The 15,362-nt window shown below is 42.3% G+C and overlaps 1 protein-coding gene across 3 annotated transcripts in view; it reads right to left on the reverse strand.

The window, feature by feature from the left end:
* ttc39c (tetratricopeptide repeat domain 39C) overlaps window positions 1-15,362 on the reverse strand; it is a 91,847-nt gene that overhangs the window by 12,584 nt on the left and 63,901 nt on the right. For all 3 annotated transcript variants that reach the window (XM_080194754.1, XM_080194755.1, XM_080194756.1), the window contains 6 exons: window positions 15,126-15,240; window positions 14,126-14,477; window positions 10,930-11,098; window positions 5,409-5,502; window positions 3,859-3,966; window positions 866-975 (listed from right to left, as the gene is read on the reverse strand). In XM_080194754.1, the coding sequence (XP_080050880.1) occupies window positions 866-975; window positions 3,859-3,966; window positions 5,409-5,502; window positions 10,930-11,098; window positions 14,126-14,477; window positions 15,126-15,240 (948 nt within the window). The remainder of the gene's footprint in view (window positions 1-865; window positions 976-3,858; window positions 3,967-5,408; window positions 5,503-10,929; window positions 11,099-14,125; window positions 14,478-15,125; window positions 15,241-15,362) is intronic.

The raw sequence follows: 15,362 nt of genomic DNA on the forward strand, positions 1-15,362 counted from the left end.
TGGCAGCCATTTCAGCCCTAGGGAAAAGCCTCTGAGAATCCATCCGATCAATACCTCTCAACATCTTGTACACTTCTATCAGGTCCCCCTCTCATCCTTCGTCTCTCCAAGGAGAAAAATCGAGCTCTCTCAACCTATCCTCATAAGGCATGCCACCCAATCCAGGCAACATCCTTGTAAATCTCCTCTGCACCCTTTCTATGGCTTCCACATCCTTCCTGTAATGACGCAACCAGAACTGAGCACAGTACTCCAAGTGGGGTCTGACCAGCGTCTTATAAAGCTGCAGCGTTATCTCCCGACTCCTAAACTCAATTCCTCAATTGATGAAGGCCAGTACATCATACGCCTTCTTAATCACATCCTCTACCTGTGAAGCCTATTTGGGAGTCCTATGAACCCAGACCCCAAGATCCTTCTGATCTTCCACACTGCTAAGAGTCTTACCCTTAATATTATATTCCTTCATCCCATTTGACTTGCCAAAATGGACCACTACACATTTATCTGGGTTGAAGTCCATCTGCCACTTCTCCGCCCAGTCTTGCATCCTATCTATGTCTCGTTGCAATTTCTGACATCCCAATCCACAACACCTCCAACCTTCATGTCATCGGCAAACTTACCAACCCATCCCTCCACTTCCTCATCCAGGTCATTTATAAAAATCACAAAAGCAAGGGTCCCAGAACAGATCCCTGGGGCACTCCACTGGTGATCGACCTCCATGCAGAAAAAGACCCATCCACAACCACTCTCTGCCTTCTATTCCTTGATAGCATCGTTGGTGTCACACTCTCGAATGCCCCATATATTGTCCAACATGCAATGTGTCAAATTTAAAAACTGAACTCTGTCAGCTTACCTTCCGGAAGGAAAATTGCTCAATTTGATTATTCTTTCTTCTGAACAGCTTCTGGACTTCTATGAATACGTCTTGTGCTTTGTCAGTCTCACCTGTTGCGCCCTGGCATGCTTGATTAAAAATAAAACACGATTTTTGCAATTTCCTCAGCTCAAAGTATCAATATACAACAGTACTGCAAGTAAAACAAAGTAAACAAAAGTGAAAAAGCAATCATAAATTATGTACCATATCCTAACTAACCACTTCTAAAAAAAAATCATTCCTGGGACGTGAGCATTGCTGACCCCCAGTATTTATTATCCATCCTTATTGCCCTTACAAAGGTGCTGATTTTTCTTGAATCTCGGTAAGAAGCCTCAAACCACAGACTTCTTACTGTGTTTACCCCAGTCCAACGTCAGCATCTGCACTTCTTGAATCTCTACAGTCATGTGGTATAGGTACACTCAGACAGGCAGCCAGGATTTTGACCCAGCGACAGTGGAGAAATGGCAATATATTTCCAAAACAAGATTGCAGGAAGGCCTATGCTTGGCTGAAGTCAAAGTGTGCACCAGTGAACAGGTGATTGCTAAGTAAGAGCTGCTTGACAGCATTGTGATAACCCTTTCTGTCACTTTGTTGATGATTGAGAGTAGACTGATAATGGGATGGTAATTGACTGGGTTGGATTAATCCTGTTTTTTTAATGTACAGGGCATAACTGGGCAAGATTCCACGTTTCCAGATAGATGGCAGTGTTGTAGCTGGAATGGAACAACTTGGCAGAGATGCAGCAAGTACTAGAGCAGAAGTCAAAAGAGAAAATGCTAGAAAATCTCAGCAAGTCAGGCAGCATCTGTAAGGAGAGAAAAGAGCTGACGTTTTGAGTCCAGGTGACCGTTTGTCAAAGCTCTGCAGAGCAAAGCTCCAGCTTTGACAGAGTCATCTGGACTTGAAATGTCAGCTCTTTTTTCCCCTTACAGATGCTGCCTGACTTGCTGAGATTTTCTAGCATTTTCCCTTTTGCTTTCAGTTTCCAGCATCCACAGTAATTTGCTTTTATCTAGAGCAAAATTCTTCAGTACTGTACAGTACCCACAGGACGAAGGGTCATCCAGACTCGAAATGTTGGCTCTATTCTCTCTCCACAGATGCTGTCAGGCCTGCTGAGATTTTCCAGTATTTTCTATTTTTGTCTTCAATACTATTGCTGTAATGTTGTCAATGCCCACAGCCTTTGCAGTATTCCAGTATCTTCAGCTTTGTCCTGATGTCACATGGAGTGAACTGAATTGGCTAAAGGTTGGTATCTGTGATGCTGAGGACCTCCGGAGGCTGAAACGGTTTAATCACTTGGCAGGACATTGTCTCCACAAGAAATACGCAGTGGTCACTCTTACCAGTACTACCATGGACAGATGCATTTGCGACAGGCAGGTTGGTGAGGATGAGGTCAAGTATGGTCAGGGATAGGTGGCAGCTAAGGAGAGATTGACAAAGGTGTCATGAATACAAGACAAAGGGAGTGTTAATGGCAGCATGGAAGACTAAAGGTGCTGACAGCAGCAGATAGGTAAGGTATAGGAGAATAAAGGTCAGTGCTCAGTGAGAAAAAAAAAGAACAAGTGACAGATGACCCTGTAGGGGAGAGGAGGGTTTGAATTAGAACAAAGAACACAACAAAGGGGTCAAGATAGAAGAGGACGTTCACAGTTGTTGAACTCACTACAGTCCAGAAGGCTGTAATGTATCTAAATTGGAAAATGAATTGTTCCTCCAGTTTACGTTTCCCGGCAGCACTGAGAATTCATACAGACTTGGAATTTTGTTTCTCTCTCCACAGATTGACGCTGCCAGTCTTGCTGAGTTTATCCGACATCTTCTGTTTTTATTTCACATTTTCAGCATCTGCAGTATTTTACTTTTATGCGTATAATTATTTTGCTGCAATAGAAACAGTGGTAGAATTCTGGATCCTGTACTTCTACCTGGAGACCTGACGGAATATGTCAGTAACCAGAAACAACACAAGAACAAGAAAGAGGAGCCGACAACAAATAGTTCCATTCTTTTTTTTAAATCCAAGAATGGAACTTATTGTACATACAAGGATTGTTCTCCGATAACTGCACGGTTTCACTAATAATCTAAGGTATTCTTTCAATCATTTAAAGACTCTTGGGAATCAAGTAGATAAGGTTGTTAAGAAGGCATACGGTGTCTTGGCGTTTATTGGTAGGGGGATTGAATTTAGGAGTCGCAGCGTCATGTTGCAACTGTACACAACTCTGGTGCGGCCGCACTTGGAGTACTGTGTGCAGTTCTGGTCCCCACATTACAGGAAGGATGTGGAGGCTTTGGAGAGGGTGCAGAGGAGGTTTATCAGGATGTTGCCTGGTATGGAGGGGAGGTCCTATGAGGAGAGACTGAGGGATTTGGGGTTGTTTTCGCTGGAAAGAAGGCGGCTAAGAGGGGATCTTATTGAAACATATAAGATGATTAGAGGTTTAGATAGGGTGGATAGTGATAGCCTTTTTCCTCGGACGAAGAAAGCTCGCATGAGGGGGCATGGCTTTAAATTAAGGGGGGGTAGTTATAGGACGGATGTCAGGGGTAGGTTCTTTACCCAGAGGGTGGTGAGGGATTGGAATGCCCTGCCTGCTGCAGTTGTAAATGCGCCTAGTTTGGGGGCGTTTAAGAGATCCGTGGATAGGTTTATGGACGAAAAGGGATTGGTTTAGGTTAGTGGGTCATTGTTTTTTAACTGGTCGGCGCAACATCATGGGCCGAAGGGCCTGTTCTGCGCTGTAGTGTTCTATGTTCTATGTTCTGGAGTTGTGGGGAGAGGGAGCACAAATTCACTTGTTTAAAAGCCATAACCCTCATGTTGCTTCACACCAAATAGACCTGATCTGACCTTCAAATCTGGACCAAGCAACATAGCCTGTGTTTAGCATTATATAGCACAGGATATTATTATAAACAGTTACAAAAAAAAATGTACAAACCTGCAGTCAAATACGCATAATAGCACTGTGACCACCTGGACTCGTTTTTAAGCCGTGCAAAAGACTTGTATGCATCCTTAAAATTCATTTCTATCATGCTGCACCAACCTGAAAACAGGAACAAAGTTCCAGTTAAATATAAATATAAACCAACTGACTCAATAACACATATCTTAATAGAACCTGGCGTTTTATCCTTTAAACTATTTAATGTATTGCACAGGTGCATCCATTGGTTGTCCTTCCATGCAACATAGAGTCGTACCTCACTTGCCAAATTCCAATCCTCTTTCCACCACTCTGCACCATTCTCCCTAAAATGATTATTTCATGCAATATTACAAAGCTGCAAGTCACCAGATTTCAATCAATGTATTATTTTCAAGTCTTACTCTGTTCCTCCAGTGCTGATATTTGAAATGAACTTTCCCTTTTCATGTCAGTCCACATCACGACTATTTTAACTGCCCTTCCCATTCAGTAGGCTGACTTGTTTTTTTTTCATACAAATCTGCATCAGAAGCCTGAACCCAAGGGACACAGGGAACTTCTCTTTCCCCAAAAAACTCAGCAAGGCAGGAGTGATGAGTTGATGAGAATTTACTGGTACATCTTTGGCGTGATGGTGCACACTAGAAGACAAATCATAGAGAATGCACAAACCTTTGACAGGCTGACTTGTCCCATTCTTTCAGCACAACTGATTTTGTTCTCCAGTTCTTCCTGTGAGCCCAGCACTGCTCACACTTCCTCCAATCAAATCCCTCCTCCTTTAACGTCTACAAACATCCAGTTGCCTCTGGACTAGAATCCCACCAAACTCCACCCTCAGGCTAATCTCAGTTAGTCCAAAATGAAAATGAAGTCTCTTCCACTTTGCCAACAGTCACCTACGCACCCAGAGCTTGGCTGAGTCTAGGTTTTGGCACCAGCAAAAGGATATTGAAACCACACAGAGCTCATCAATACCAGCTAGGGAGGCTAGAAAAGCAAACTAATGCATTCAAAAGAAAAAGGGCCTAGGAAAAGGTCTAGTCAGCAAAAAAAAATTGAAGTGTTAATTCAGTAAATGCCCAAGATAGGAAACAGGGTAGGGGAAATTCCTGGCCCTAGTGACAGATCTACTCTCTGGGTTCCATTAATGACCAGGCTGGCTGATAAAAAAACAGACCACTAGAGACTGTAGACCTACCCAGTTTATGTATAAGATTACTGATTGAGCCATAGCTGGTTGACTTAACTCCAAACTTCCATCACCAGGCATGTCACTTTTGAGCCACCTAAAATCAAAAAAGGCCTCTCACTTACCTCTATTATCCCTCCTCTTCTCCTTCCCCTCCCACCAAACCCAAGGAGAATTGCCATTACTTGAATCTCTCTGGGCATTAGCATAGAGAAATGCAAGTACATACCCTGGGTGAATTTTAAAATAGTCTTGCATACAACATGACCTTACTTCATCTTATGCAGAGAACCATGACACAGGCAATAATTCATTCAGATTTAAGTCGCTACTTATAAACCTCAACCCATGGAAATAAAGCACTTACCTATCTCGTACAGGCATACATGTTGGATTTCACGCTGATCTATAGCTAGTTCCAACGCAGTTTGAAATGACGTCAAGGCACTATTAATTTTACACTAGAGAAAAACAAATTGATTTTAAATCCATGCTAAATCCATATAAAGGAGATACTTTGCTACTTTCCTTTCACACTGAAGCTGCATTTATATTGTTTTCAGCCATCAGCATCCAGGTGCGTAAATTAATCAACCAGTGCCACCAAGATGACATTTACATCTGTCCTAATGTGGCTTGGTGTCCAATTTCATTTGATTATATGTCTGTGAAGCCTTGGGATAGCTGACTACATTAAAATGCTATACAGATACGTAGGAAATGAGTAGGAGTCAGCCATTTGGCCCGTGAGCCACCTCAACTATTCAACTAGATCATGGCTCAATGTTCATGTCAACTCATTTTTCCACGCTATCCCCATATCTCTGGGTATCTTTACTATCTACAATTCTAACAATTTCTATCTTGAATATAGTCGATGACCGAACCCCCACAGCTCTCTGGGTAGAGAATTGCAAAGATTCACCACCCTTGGAGTGAAGAAACCTCACCTCACCCCAATCCTAAATGGCCAAACTCTTATTCTGAGACTGTCTCCTGGTTCTAGACCCTACAGTCTGGAAACATCCTTTCTACTTTGTTGAATCATGTAATAATTTTGTATGTTTCAATGAAATTCTTCCAAACTCTAGAGAATACAGACCCAAGTCTCCTCAATCTTTTCTCTCAGACTGTTTTCAAATTTATCCTTTCAGGGTTGTGGGGTCTCTAGTTATTCCAGCATTTATTGGCCATCATCAAATGCCATATGGAAAGGTGCTGAGGAGCCACCTTCTTAAACCACTGCAGTTCAAGTGGTGCAGGTATAACCTGCTGAGAGGGAGGGCATCCTAGCATAGTGATCCAGCAACAGTGAAGGAATGCAATATAATTCCATATCAGGATTAAGTGTGGCTTGGAGAGGAACGTGCAAGTGAAAGAATTCCCATGCATTTGCTGTCCTTGTTCTTCTATGGTGATGGAGTTTGTGGGTTTGGAAGATGCTGTCGAAAGAGCTGCTGTGGTGCATCTGTACATGGCACATAGCATTACCAAGTGTCAGTGGTGGAGGGAGTGAACACTGAAAATGGCTGGTCAGGTGCTAATCAAGCAGCCTGTTTTGTCCTGGATGGCATCAAGCTTCTAGACTGTTGTTGGAGTTGCATCCACCCAGGCAAGTGGAGAGTATTCCTTCACATTTCTGATTTGTTCCTTGTAGATGATTTATTATTGTAACAGGAGTTAACATACAGTGAAAAGTACTGTTTCTTGCATGCTATACAGACAAAGCATACTGTTCATAGAGAAGTAAACGAGAGAGTGCAGAATGTAGTGCTATAGTCATAGCATACAGTCATAAATGATCGACAGGCTTTGAGGATTCATGTGGTGAGTTAGTCACTGCAAAATTCCCAGCCTTTATTTCTCTTATAGCCATAGTATTTATATGGATGGCTCCAGTTCAGTTTCTGGTCAATGGCAACCTGCAGATGTTGATGGTGGGGGATTTAACAATGGTTATGTAATTGAACACCATGGCAAGACAATTGCATTATCTCTTTTTGGAAATGGTCATTGTTGGGCACCTATTGGCATGAATGCTATTTGCAATGTGTCATCCCAAGCCTGAATGCTGTTCAGTCTTGCTGCATATGGACACAGACTGCTTCAGTACCTGAGGAGTTGCTGACCCTATGACTGGAGGGGACGTCATTGATGAAGCAGTTCAAGATTAGGTTGAGGACATTTACCCTGAGAAACTCCTGCAACGATGCCCTGGATAGACCTCCAACCACCAAAACCAGCTTGCTTTTTCAATACGAAAACAGGAAATGCTGGAAAACCTCAGTAGGTCTAACAGCATTTGCAGAGAGAGAATAGAGCCAACGTTCAGAGTCTGGATGACCCTTTCTCTCTCCCTCTCCACAGATGTGGTCAGATCTGCTGAGATTTTCCAGCATTTTCTGTTTTTAATTCAGATTCCAGCATCCACAGTAATTTACTTTTTGCTTCCATCTTCCTATTTGTTAGGTATGACTTCAACCAGTGGAGAGTTTTCCCCCGATTCCTAATGATTCCAGTGTGCAAGTGAATCCTGATGCCACACTCAGTCAAATGCTGCCTTGATGTAAAAGGCGATCACGCTCATCTCACCTCTCATGTTCAGCTCTTTTGCCCTTGTTTGGGCCAAGGTTCTAATGAGGTGAAGCATGGCAGAACTTAACTCAGCATCAATCAGCAGATTATTTCCCATGATGTGCCACCTGTTACACTGTCAATGACACCTTCCATCACTTTACTGATGAGCCAGAGTAGATTGATGGGCAGTTATTGGTCAGGTTGAAATTGTTTTACGTTTTGAGGTAAGATATACCTGGGCAATTTTTCACATTGTTGTGGCTATGTCAGTTCAGTAGCTGGACTGGAACAACTTGGTTAGGGCACAGAAAGTTCTGGAGCAGTAGCCCTTAGTACTATTACCAGAATATTGTCAAGTCCCATTGCCTTTGCACTATCCAGTGCTTTCAGCCATTTCTTGATACCTCGTGAAGAGAACTGGATTGGCTAAAGACTGGTGGCATCTGTGATGCTGAGGACTTCAGGAGGAGGCTAAGATGGATCATCCACTCAGCAGTTCTGGTTGAAGATGATTGAAAGTGCCTTCTGTATATGCTGGGCTCCCCCATTATTGAGGGTGGAAATATTTGTGGAGTCTCCTTCTTCAGTTAATTATTTAATTGTTTACCACCATTCAGGAGTGGATTTGAGAAGACTGTAAGGCTTAAATCTGATCTGCTGCTTTGGCATACAACTAGTACCGTGTTGTAGCTTCATCACTTTGACACCTCAGTTGTTCCTGGAGTGCCCTCCTGTTCTCTTTGTTAAACCAGGGTGGATCATAGAATCCCGAAAATGCAGGACACCGCCACTTAGCCCGTCCAAACTGCACCAACTCTCCGAAAGAGCATCTTATCCAAGCCCACCACTCGCCCTATCCCCATAACCCCATGCATTTACCCAGCTAATCCCCCTATTTTATACATCTTCGAACATTAAGGGGCAATTAGCATGGCCAATCCACTTAACCTGCACACCTTTTGGACTGTGGGAGGAAACCTACACAGACACAGGGAAAACATGCAAATTGCCCAGCTTGATGGTAACAACTGAGTAAAGGAAATTCTGGGCAATTCTGCTGTTGCTGATGGCTCACAGTGCCTCACGAGGGCAAATTTTTTGAGTTGCTACATCTGGATCCTTTTTCTACTTGGGTTAAAGTGAACAGTCGGGTTAAACCCACAAGTTGTCAAAGAGGGGCATCCCTGATGATTGATGAAAGAACAAGGTTGCATCACCAAGACAAGCTTGATGGGTGAAGGCAGGTGCATACAGGGAGGAGGATGAGAAGGGGAAGGTTTCAAATCACTTCACACAAATCAAGCTTCCACATGAATCCAGAATGTGCTGCTTGAGGTACTAGTTTCATATTATCCAACTTGTTGCTAATAGATCTGGCAACCCAACCACTAAAAGTGGGGGGCGGTTTAGAACAGAGTTGAGGAGGAACTTCTTCACTCAAAGGGTGGTGAATCTCTGGAATTCTCTGCCCGTTGAAGTGGTGGAGGCTGCCTCGCTAAATATTTTTAAGACGCGGGTTGATGGGTTTTTGATGAGAGAGGGGATTAAGGGTTATGGGGAGAGGGCGGGAATGTGGAACTGAGCCACGACAGATCAGCCATGATCTTATTGAATGGCGGGGCAGGCTCGAAGGGCTAGTTGGCCTACTCCTGCTCCTATTTCTTATGTTCTTATGTTCTAACCCTAACCATTGCCCTGAAAGACATTACAATAGTGGCACAGTCTTTTTTCACCTATCAGGAATTCAGAATCATGAGAAAGAAGTTAAACTTTTCTACTTTATGAGGCTTAAAAGGATCCGGAACTTCTAAAATCATATGAAGGGGAGAAACTACTTCTCTCAGAATGTTGAGAATCTGTGGAACTCACTGTCCCAGAGTGCAGTGGAGACAGAATTCAAGAAAGAGAATTCTATGTTTTGGACGACTAGCGTGAGGGCTATGGGGAGCAGGCAGGAAAGTGGAGTTGAGACCAGGATAAGATCGGCCATGATCCTGTTAAATAGCAGAGCAGACTCAAAGGGCTGAACTGCTTACTGCCACTCCCAATTCCTATGTTCCTAAGTAGCTCATGAATTCTTGGACAAAATGGCTTGATGGGCCAATTCAGAGGAAAGCATATTTCTGTGGATCTGGAGTCACATGTAGGTCAGACTGGATAAGGATTGCAGGGTTCCTTTCGTATGCTCTGTCTGTATAGCACACAAGAAACAATATTTTTTACAATGTGACAATAATAAATTATATCAAAAACATACGACTATATGAAATTGCAGCAGAAATAGACCATTCAACTCCTCGTGCCCACTCCACCATTCAATAAGATCATGGCTGATCTGCTTGCGTTTCAAGTTCCACATTTCCCCCTCCGATTCCTCATGCACATGGATTACCTTGCCTAACAAGAATCTATTTGCATCAAAAACATTCAGTGATCCCATTTGCTCTGCCTTCTGAGGCAGAGAGTTCCAAAGTCACACCACACTGAGAAAAACATTCCCCTCGTCTCTGTCCGAGAAGAGTCACCTCCAATTCTAAAGCAGTGCCCCCGCCGGCTCTGAACTCATCCACAAGTGGAAGCATCCTTTCCACATCCACCTTGTCGAGACCTTTCAGGATCTTACATACATCAATCAAGTCACCCCTCACTCTTCTAAATGTCAGTGGAAGCAAGCTCAGCCTTTCCAACCTAGCCTCATAAGACAGCCTGCTCATTCCAGGTGCCAATCTGTACCATCTTCAATGCATTTACATCCTTCCTTAAATAAGACCAAAACTGCACACAGTATTCAAGATGCACTCTCACTAAAGACCCAAAGGATATTCGTGAACCAGATAGGTTTTTAGTTTCATGAGAAAAGCCTTCAATTCCAGATTTTTTTTATTAATTGAATTGGGATTTGAATCCTTTTCCCCAGGGCATTAGCCTGAGCTTCTGGATTACTGATCCAGTGACATTAGCACTACACCATTAAATGGTCAATCCAAGCAAAATGCTCACAATGGTGAAGGGTTTCAATTCTAATCAAAATTAGGAAGTTAGACAGAATTTTGTTTATTTTTATAAAAATCCTAAAATACTTGTGAAACCATTTACCATCCAGGCATTTGAAATAAGACAGGGATAAATAGATTCAAAAAATGGTATTGGTTAAATTTCTGTGGACAGAAAAGAAAATGGCAAAAAGGCAGGTCAAGCAGGATAAAGTCTGTCAACGGGTGTAACAACTATCTTCTGACTCTTATCAAAGCTTTTTTCCATTTCTGCTCATCATGAACACTTTAAGGTCTATAAATACAACAGAGCTGTACCTCCAATCGTTGAATTCTTCCCTTGAAAAACAGAAACAACGAGGAGTCTGGATAAATGGCTTCCTTTGTCTGTAGGATGTCTTTTGCCTCCCTCAGCCCAGCTTGCGCATCCACGCCGTCCAAAGCGAAGAAAGGACGCACCACTGTGTGGTACCATAGCAAGGCTAATCTAAAAGAGAAAGCAGCAGAGGTTTACCATTTGTGCACGATTTAAATACTACAACTCACTTTGAGAGAGGAAACTGTTTTCTGCAGACAAGTGCATGACCCAAGGGCCAAAACTGGACAATAAACCACAAGCACAATCTAGCAAGCTGGAGTGACCAAGTGTTTCACGCTATTGATATGCTGATTGTAAATTAGTATGGGATGTTTCCTGGATTCTCCATGTGGTTAGACAGGTACCATCCTGATAGACGGTATCATGGAAACATAGAAAACTAGAAGCAGGTATATGCCATTTGGCCCTTCGAGCCTGCTTTGCTATTCGTTTTGACGATGGTTCATCATCAAATTCAATATCCTGATTCCTCCCTCCCTCCCATATCCCTTGAGCCCCAAGAAATCATCTTGAGTTTTCATCTATGAATCATGTTTATGAAACTCTGGAAATCTGTGTATGATTCTCTGCCACATCCCCCAGCAGCCTTTGTTCAACTCTCCGGATAACTCATGTGCATCAATGTCAATTTTTGTCTCACAATGCTCCACTTCCCAAGATTTTACTCCAAGATACTGCAGTGGACCTTCAGAGATACTTCTGGTGCATCAGTCATAAGCAACGAAAAAAATTTTGGATGGCACAGAAAGCCAGTCATAGGGCCACAGGAGAAGTCTACAGTTCAGCAAAGCCATGGAGAGATTTAGAATCAGAAACAGGAACCTGCTCTGCCATTCAATAAGATTATGGTTTTTCTTGTCCTTCAATTCCATTTTTTCCACCTGCTCCTTATTACAGTCGATTCCCCAAGATCAAAAATCCGACTCTCAGTTTTGAACATACTCAACTGTGGAGCAAACAAAACCCTCGGCTAGATAATTCTAAAACTTCATTCAAATTCAACTTCATCATCTTCTTTCTCACTTCCATTTTCCCACTTCTCCATTCCCACTCTCCTTCTTGCCCCGCCCCCTGGATTGTAAATAGCCGAAACACCCCAGCACTGATCCTTGAAGCACTCCGCTAATACAGCATGCCAAACAAGAACAATGGTTTCAAACTGATTTAGTTAAGAAACATAGAAAATCCAGATCCGTGAAAATAGAGGTGATGGAAAAACTGTGCTAGGTTTGGGAGTGGATACAAGTGGTAATGTATTAGGCAAATTAGCACTTATGTCAGTAGCTAAGAAGTGAACCAGTGAAATAGAATCTAGGGTTGACAAGTGTGACAGTGGCTGTATAGAAGAAACAATGGCGACAAAAGGCTGCAGAGGAAGAACTATGCAATCTTAAAAATTGATGGTCTATGGGGTTTGCAAATTAATTTTAAGCATGCCGCCTGGTTCAACACCACTTATTCATAAAGAGATGGAATTCAGAGAAAGCCACCAGAAGAGCAGCAAGCGGAGAGCAGTTTATGCAGTGCTCTTTCACGGAGAGAAGCATTCCAAGGCACTTAGCAGAAACATATCATAAACCAGTAGACTCCGAGCCAAAGGTGATGATACTAAGGGTGGGGGTGGTAACTGAAAGGAGGAGAAGGAGGTGGAGAAGCAGTGAGGTTTCTACGTTACAAAGCTACAGGGTAATACTGAGATGCTCAACTGCAGTATATGTAAATGTAACATTGGGCAAATGCCACATGATCAAAACCATGATGAAATGGTCGCTACGAGAGGACACAGGTGAAAGGTGCTGGGGAACAGGTACACAGATGATGTCAGGGGTAAGTTTTTCACTCAGAGGGCGGTGAGTGAGTGGAATCGGCTGCCGTCAGTGGTGGTAGAGGTGAACTCGTTGGGGTCTTTTAAGAGACTTCTGGATGAGTACATGAGATTTAATGGGATTGAGAGTTATAGATAGGCCTGGTAGGTATGGATATGATCGGCGCAACTTGTGGGCTGACAGGCCTGTTTGTGCTGTAGTGTTCTATGTTCTATGATCAAATCTCGGTGACGACCAGAGCTCAAATAGCAACAACACTATGGCGGGGGGGAAGGTGGTGCGTGGTTGGTTCCATTTCCCCTCACAAGGTGTAGTTTAACAAATTCTGGAATAAATCAGTTTTGGCAGGATATTTAACAACACTTAGTACAGCTTTGTTAAAGGCAAATCATGTTTAGCTAATTCAGTTTGAGATTTTTAATGATTAACAGAGAGGCAGATAATAATGCAGCTGATTTGGTGTATTGAAATACAAAGAACAGTAGCAACATGGATATGACATCATAAAACATTTGTTCAGCCTTTAATGGAATAGTGTATTCAATATAGGAAGGATGTGAGGCCTTTAGAGAGGGCAAAGAAAATTTATAACAATGGTTCTGTGGATGAGGGATTTTAGTTATGTGCATAAACTGGAGAAGCTGGAGTCATTTTCCTTAGAAAAGGCTGATGGAGCTGTTTAAAATCGTGAAGGATCTGGACAGTGTAGATAGAGGGAACATGTTTCCATTGGCAGAACAGCTGAGAACTAGAAGACACTGATTTAAGTTGATTGGCAAAAGAACAAAAAGAAAGCTCGCTGTTTAAAGCAGCAAGTGGAAAGATCTAGAATGTACTGCCAGAGAATGTGTTGAAGGCAGATTCAGTCACAGATTTCAGAAGGGAACTGGAAAAGCACCTACAGAGAAAATAATTTGCAGCATAACTGGAAGGACGGGGAAATGGGACTAGCTCGTGTTCTTGCAGAGAGCTGGCAAAGATGTAGAAGCTACACCACTGTGACTCCATAAGAACAGGTTTTCAGATGTAAGCTGTGAAATAATAAAAAAGCACATTTTTCAAAACAAGATTGGCGTTCTCAAGCACTAATTACTTGTGCCAACACAAAGTCAGACCATATCAAAGACGATTAACAAGCTGAACTGCCTCAATTTAATTCAGCATGTTCCTTCCCCTGAAAAACCGCACTAACATTCATAAGGTGAACAGGAAAGATGATCCAAGTGATATGACACCGAGAGGTATATTTATTCAAATAGATTGCAGTCATAAAAAAATTAAAAATCAGATACTCAATACACCTACTCACGTAGCTAATGGAGCCTTCATGTCCTTACTTTCACTTGCATACATTAGGGAAGATAATCCTTGCAAGCGGTCTCCAGGAAACCCCAGTAGGTTGATGATTTTCAGCAAATTAGGAGGTACCATTGATATACAAAGATGGAAAAGCCCGTAGCCAAAGCTGACAGCACCTTTCAGTCTACTTAGTGACTCTTCTTGTAGCGATACAGCAGGAATGTGGTTATCATTTGCCCGATCAGACCTCAGCGATTCCTGAGACCTCTTTCTATGCAACATCTGCAGAGCATCAATTTCAGCATAACACTTATTGTAAATTTTCCATGCTTTTCGGAGGATCCACCCACCTTTAATGTATGCTTTAATTTGGGAGGAGAGAAAGAGAACTTTTGTCAATCTTTTACAAGCAACCCTTTTTTAAAAAATACCCCTTTTACTACAGCAAAGCGAAATTGACCAAATACACCAAAAAGCAAAAAAAACCCAAAACTGATGTTAAAAACTGGTGTGCTCTAAACTGTTTCTTTTTTGCCAATGACAGGTGGACCAGCCAAGCTACATGTGCATATAAATATCATCTATATGCAGATATACCTCAGACAGACTGGCAACTGTGCACTAAAGGACTGCGTGCAAGGCAGCAATATAAAAATTATAAAAGGGAATATTGAATAAAGACAAAAATGACCACAAGACAGAGGCAGAAGTAGGCCATTCAGCCCACTAAGTCAGCTCAGTCACTCAACAAAATCATCACTAATCTGGTATGATAATCCTCAACTTCATTTCCCCTCCCCTTATCCCCAAAACCTTTAAATACCTAGCTGATTAAAAATTTGTCTGTGAACATACTTAATAACCCAGCCTCCACAGCCCTCTGTGGTAAAGAACTCCACAGATTCAATATTATTCCTTTTATTACAAATAAAAATTTTCCAAAGGATATCCAAGTAACTTTCCAAACAGAAACATTAAAATAAAAGTGTTCACTTGAACTCACAACATACCCGAGAGCTCCTGCTTCACAAAGGCAAGTACAGCAAGATAGACTTGACAGTCTGCAATGATGATTTGTCTTTGGAGTCGATCAACATCCATTGCACTGGGCTTCTGCATATCAACCTGTTAAATAGAAGGAAAAGAAAAACTTTAACACAAACAAGCAGCTCAAAGATCAATTATTACCAACCTTACCTTTCTCCAATGCAAGAAGTTTCACAACACATGTCTAACAGGCTCATTTG

The sequence above is a fragment of the Carcharhinus amblyrhynchos genome, chromosome 8 (genome assembly GCF_965287045.1).
Source record: "Carcharhinus amblyrhynchos chromosome 8, sCarAmb.v2.hapA, whole genome shotgun sequence".
Taxonomy (NCBI): Eukaryota; Metazoa; Chordata; class Chondrichthyes; order Carcharhiniformes; family Carcharhinidae; genus Carcharhinus; species Carcharhinus amblyrhynchos.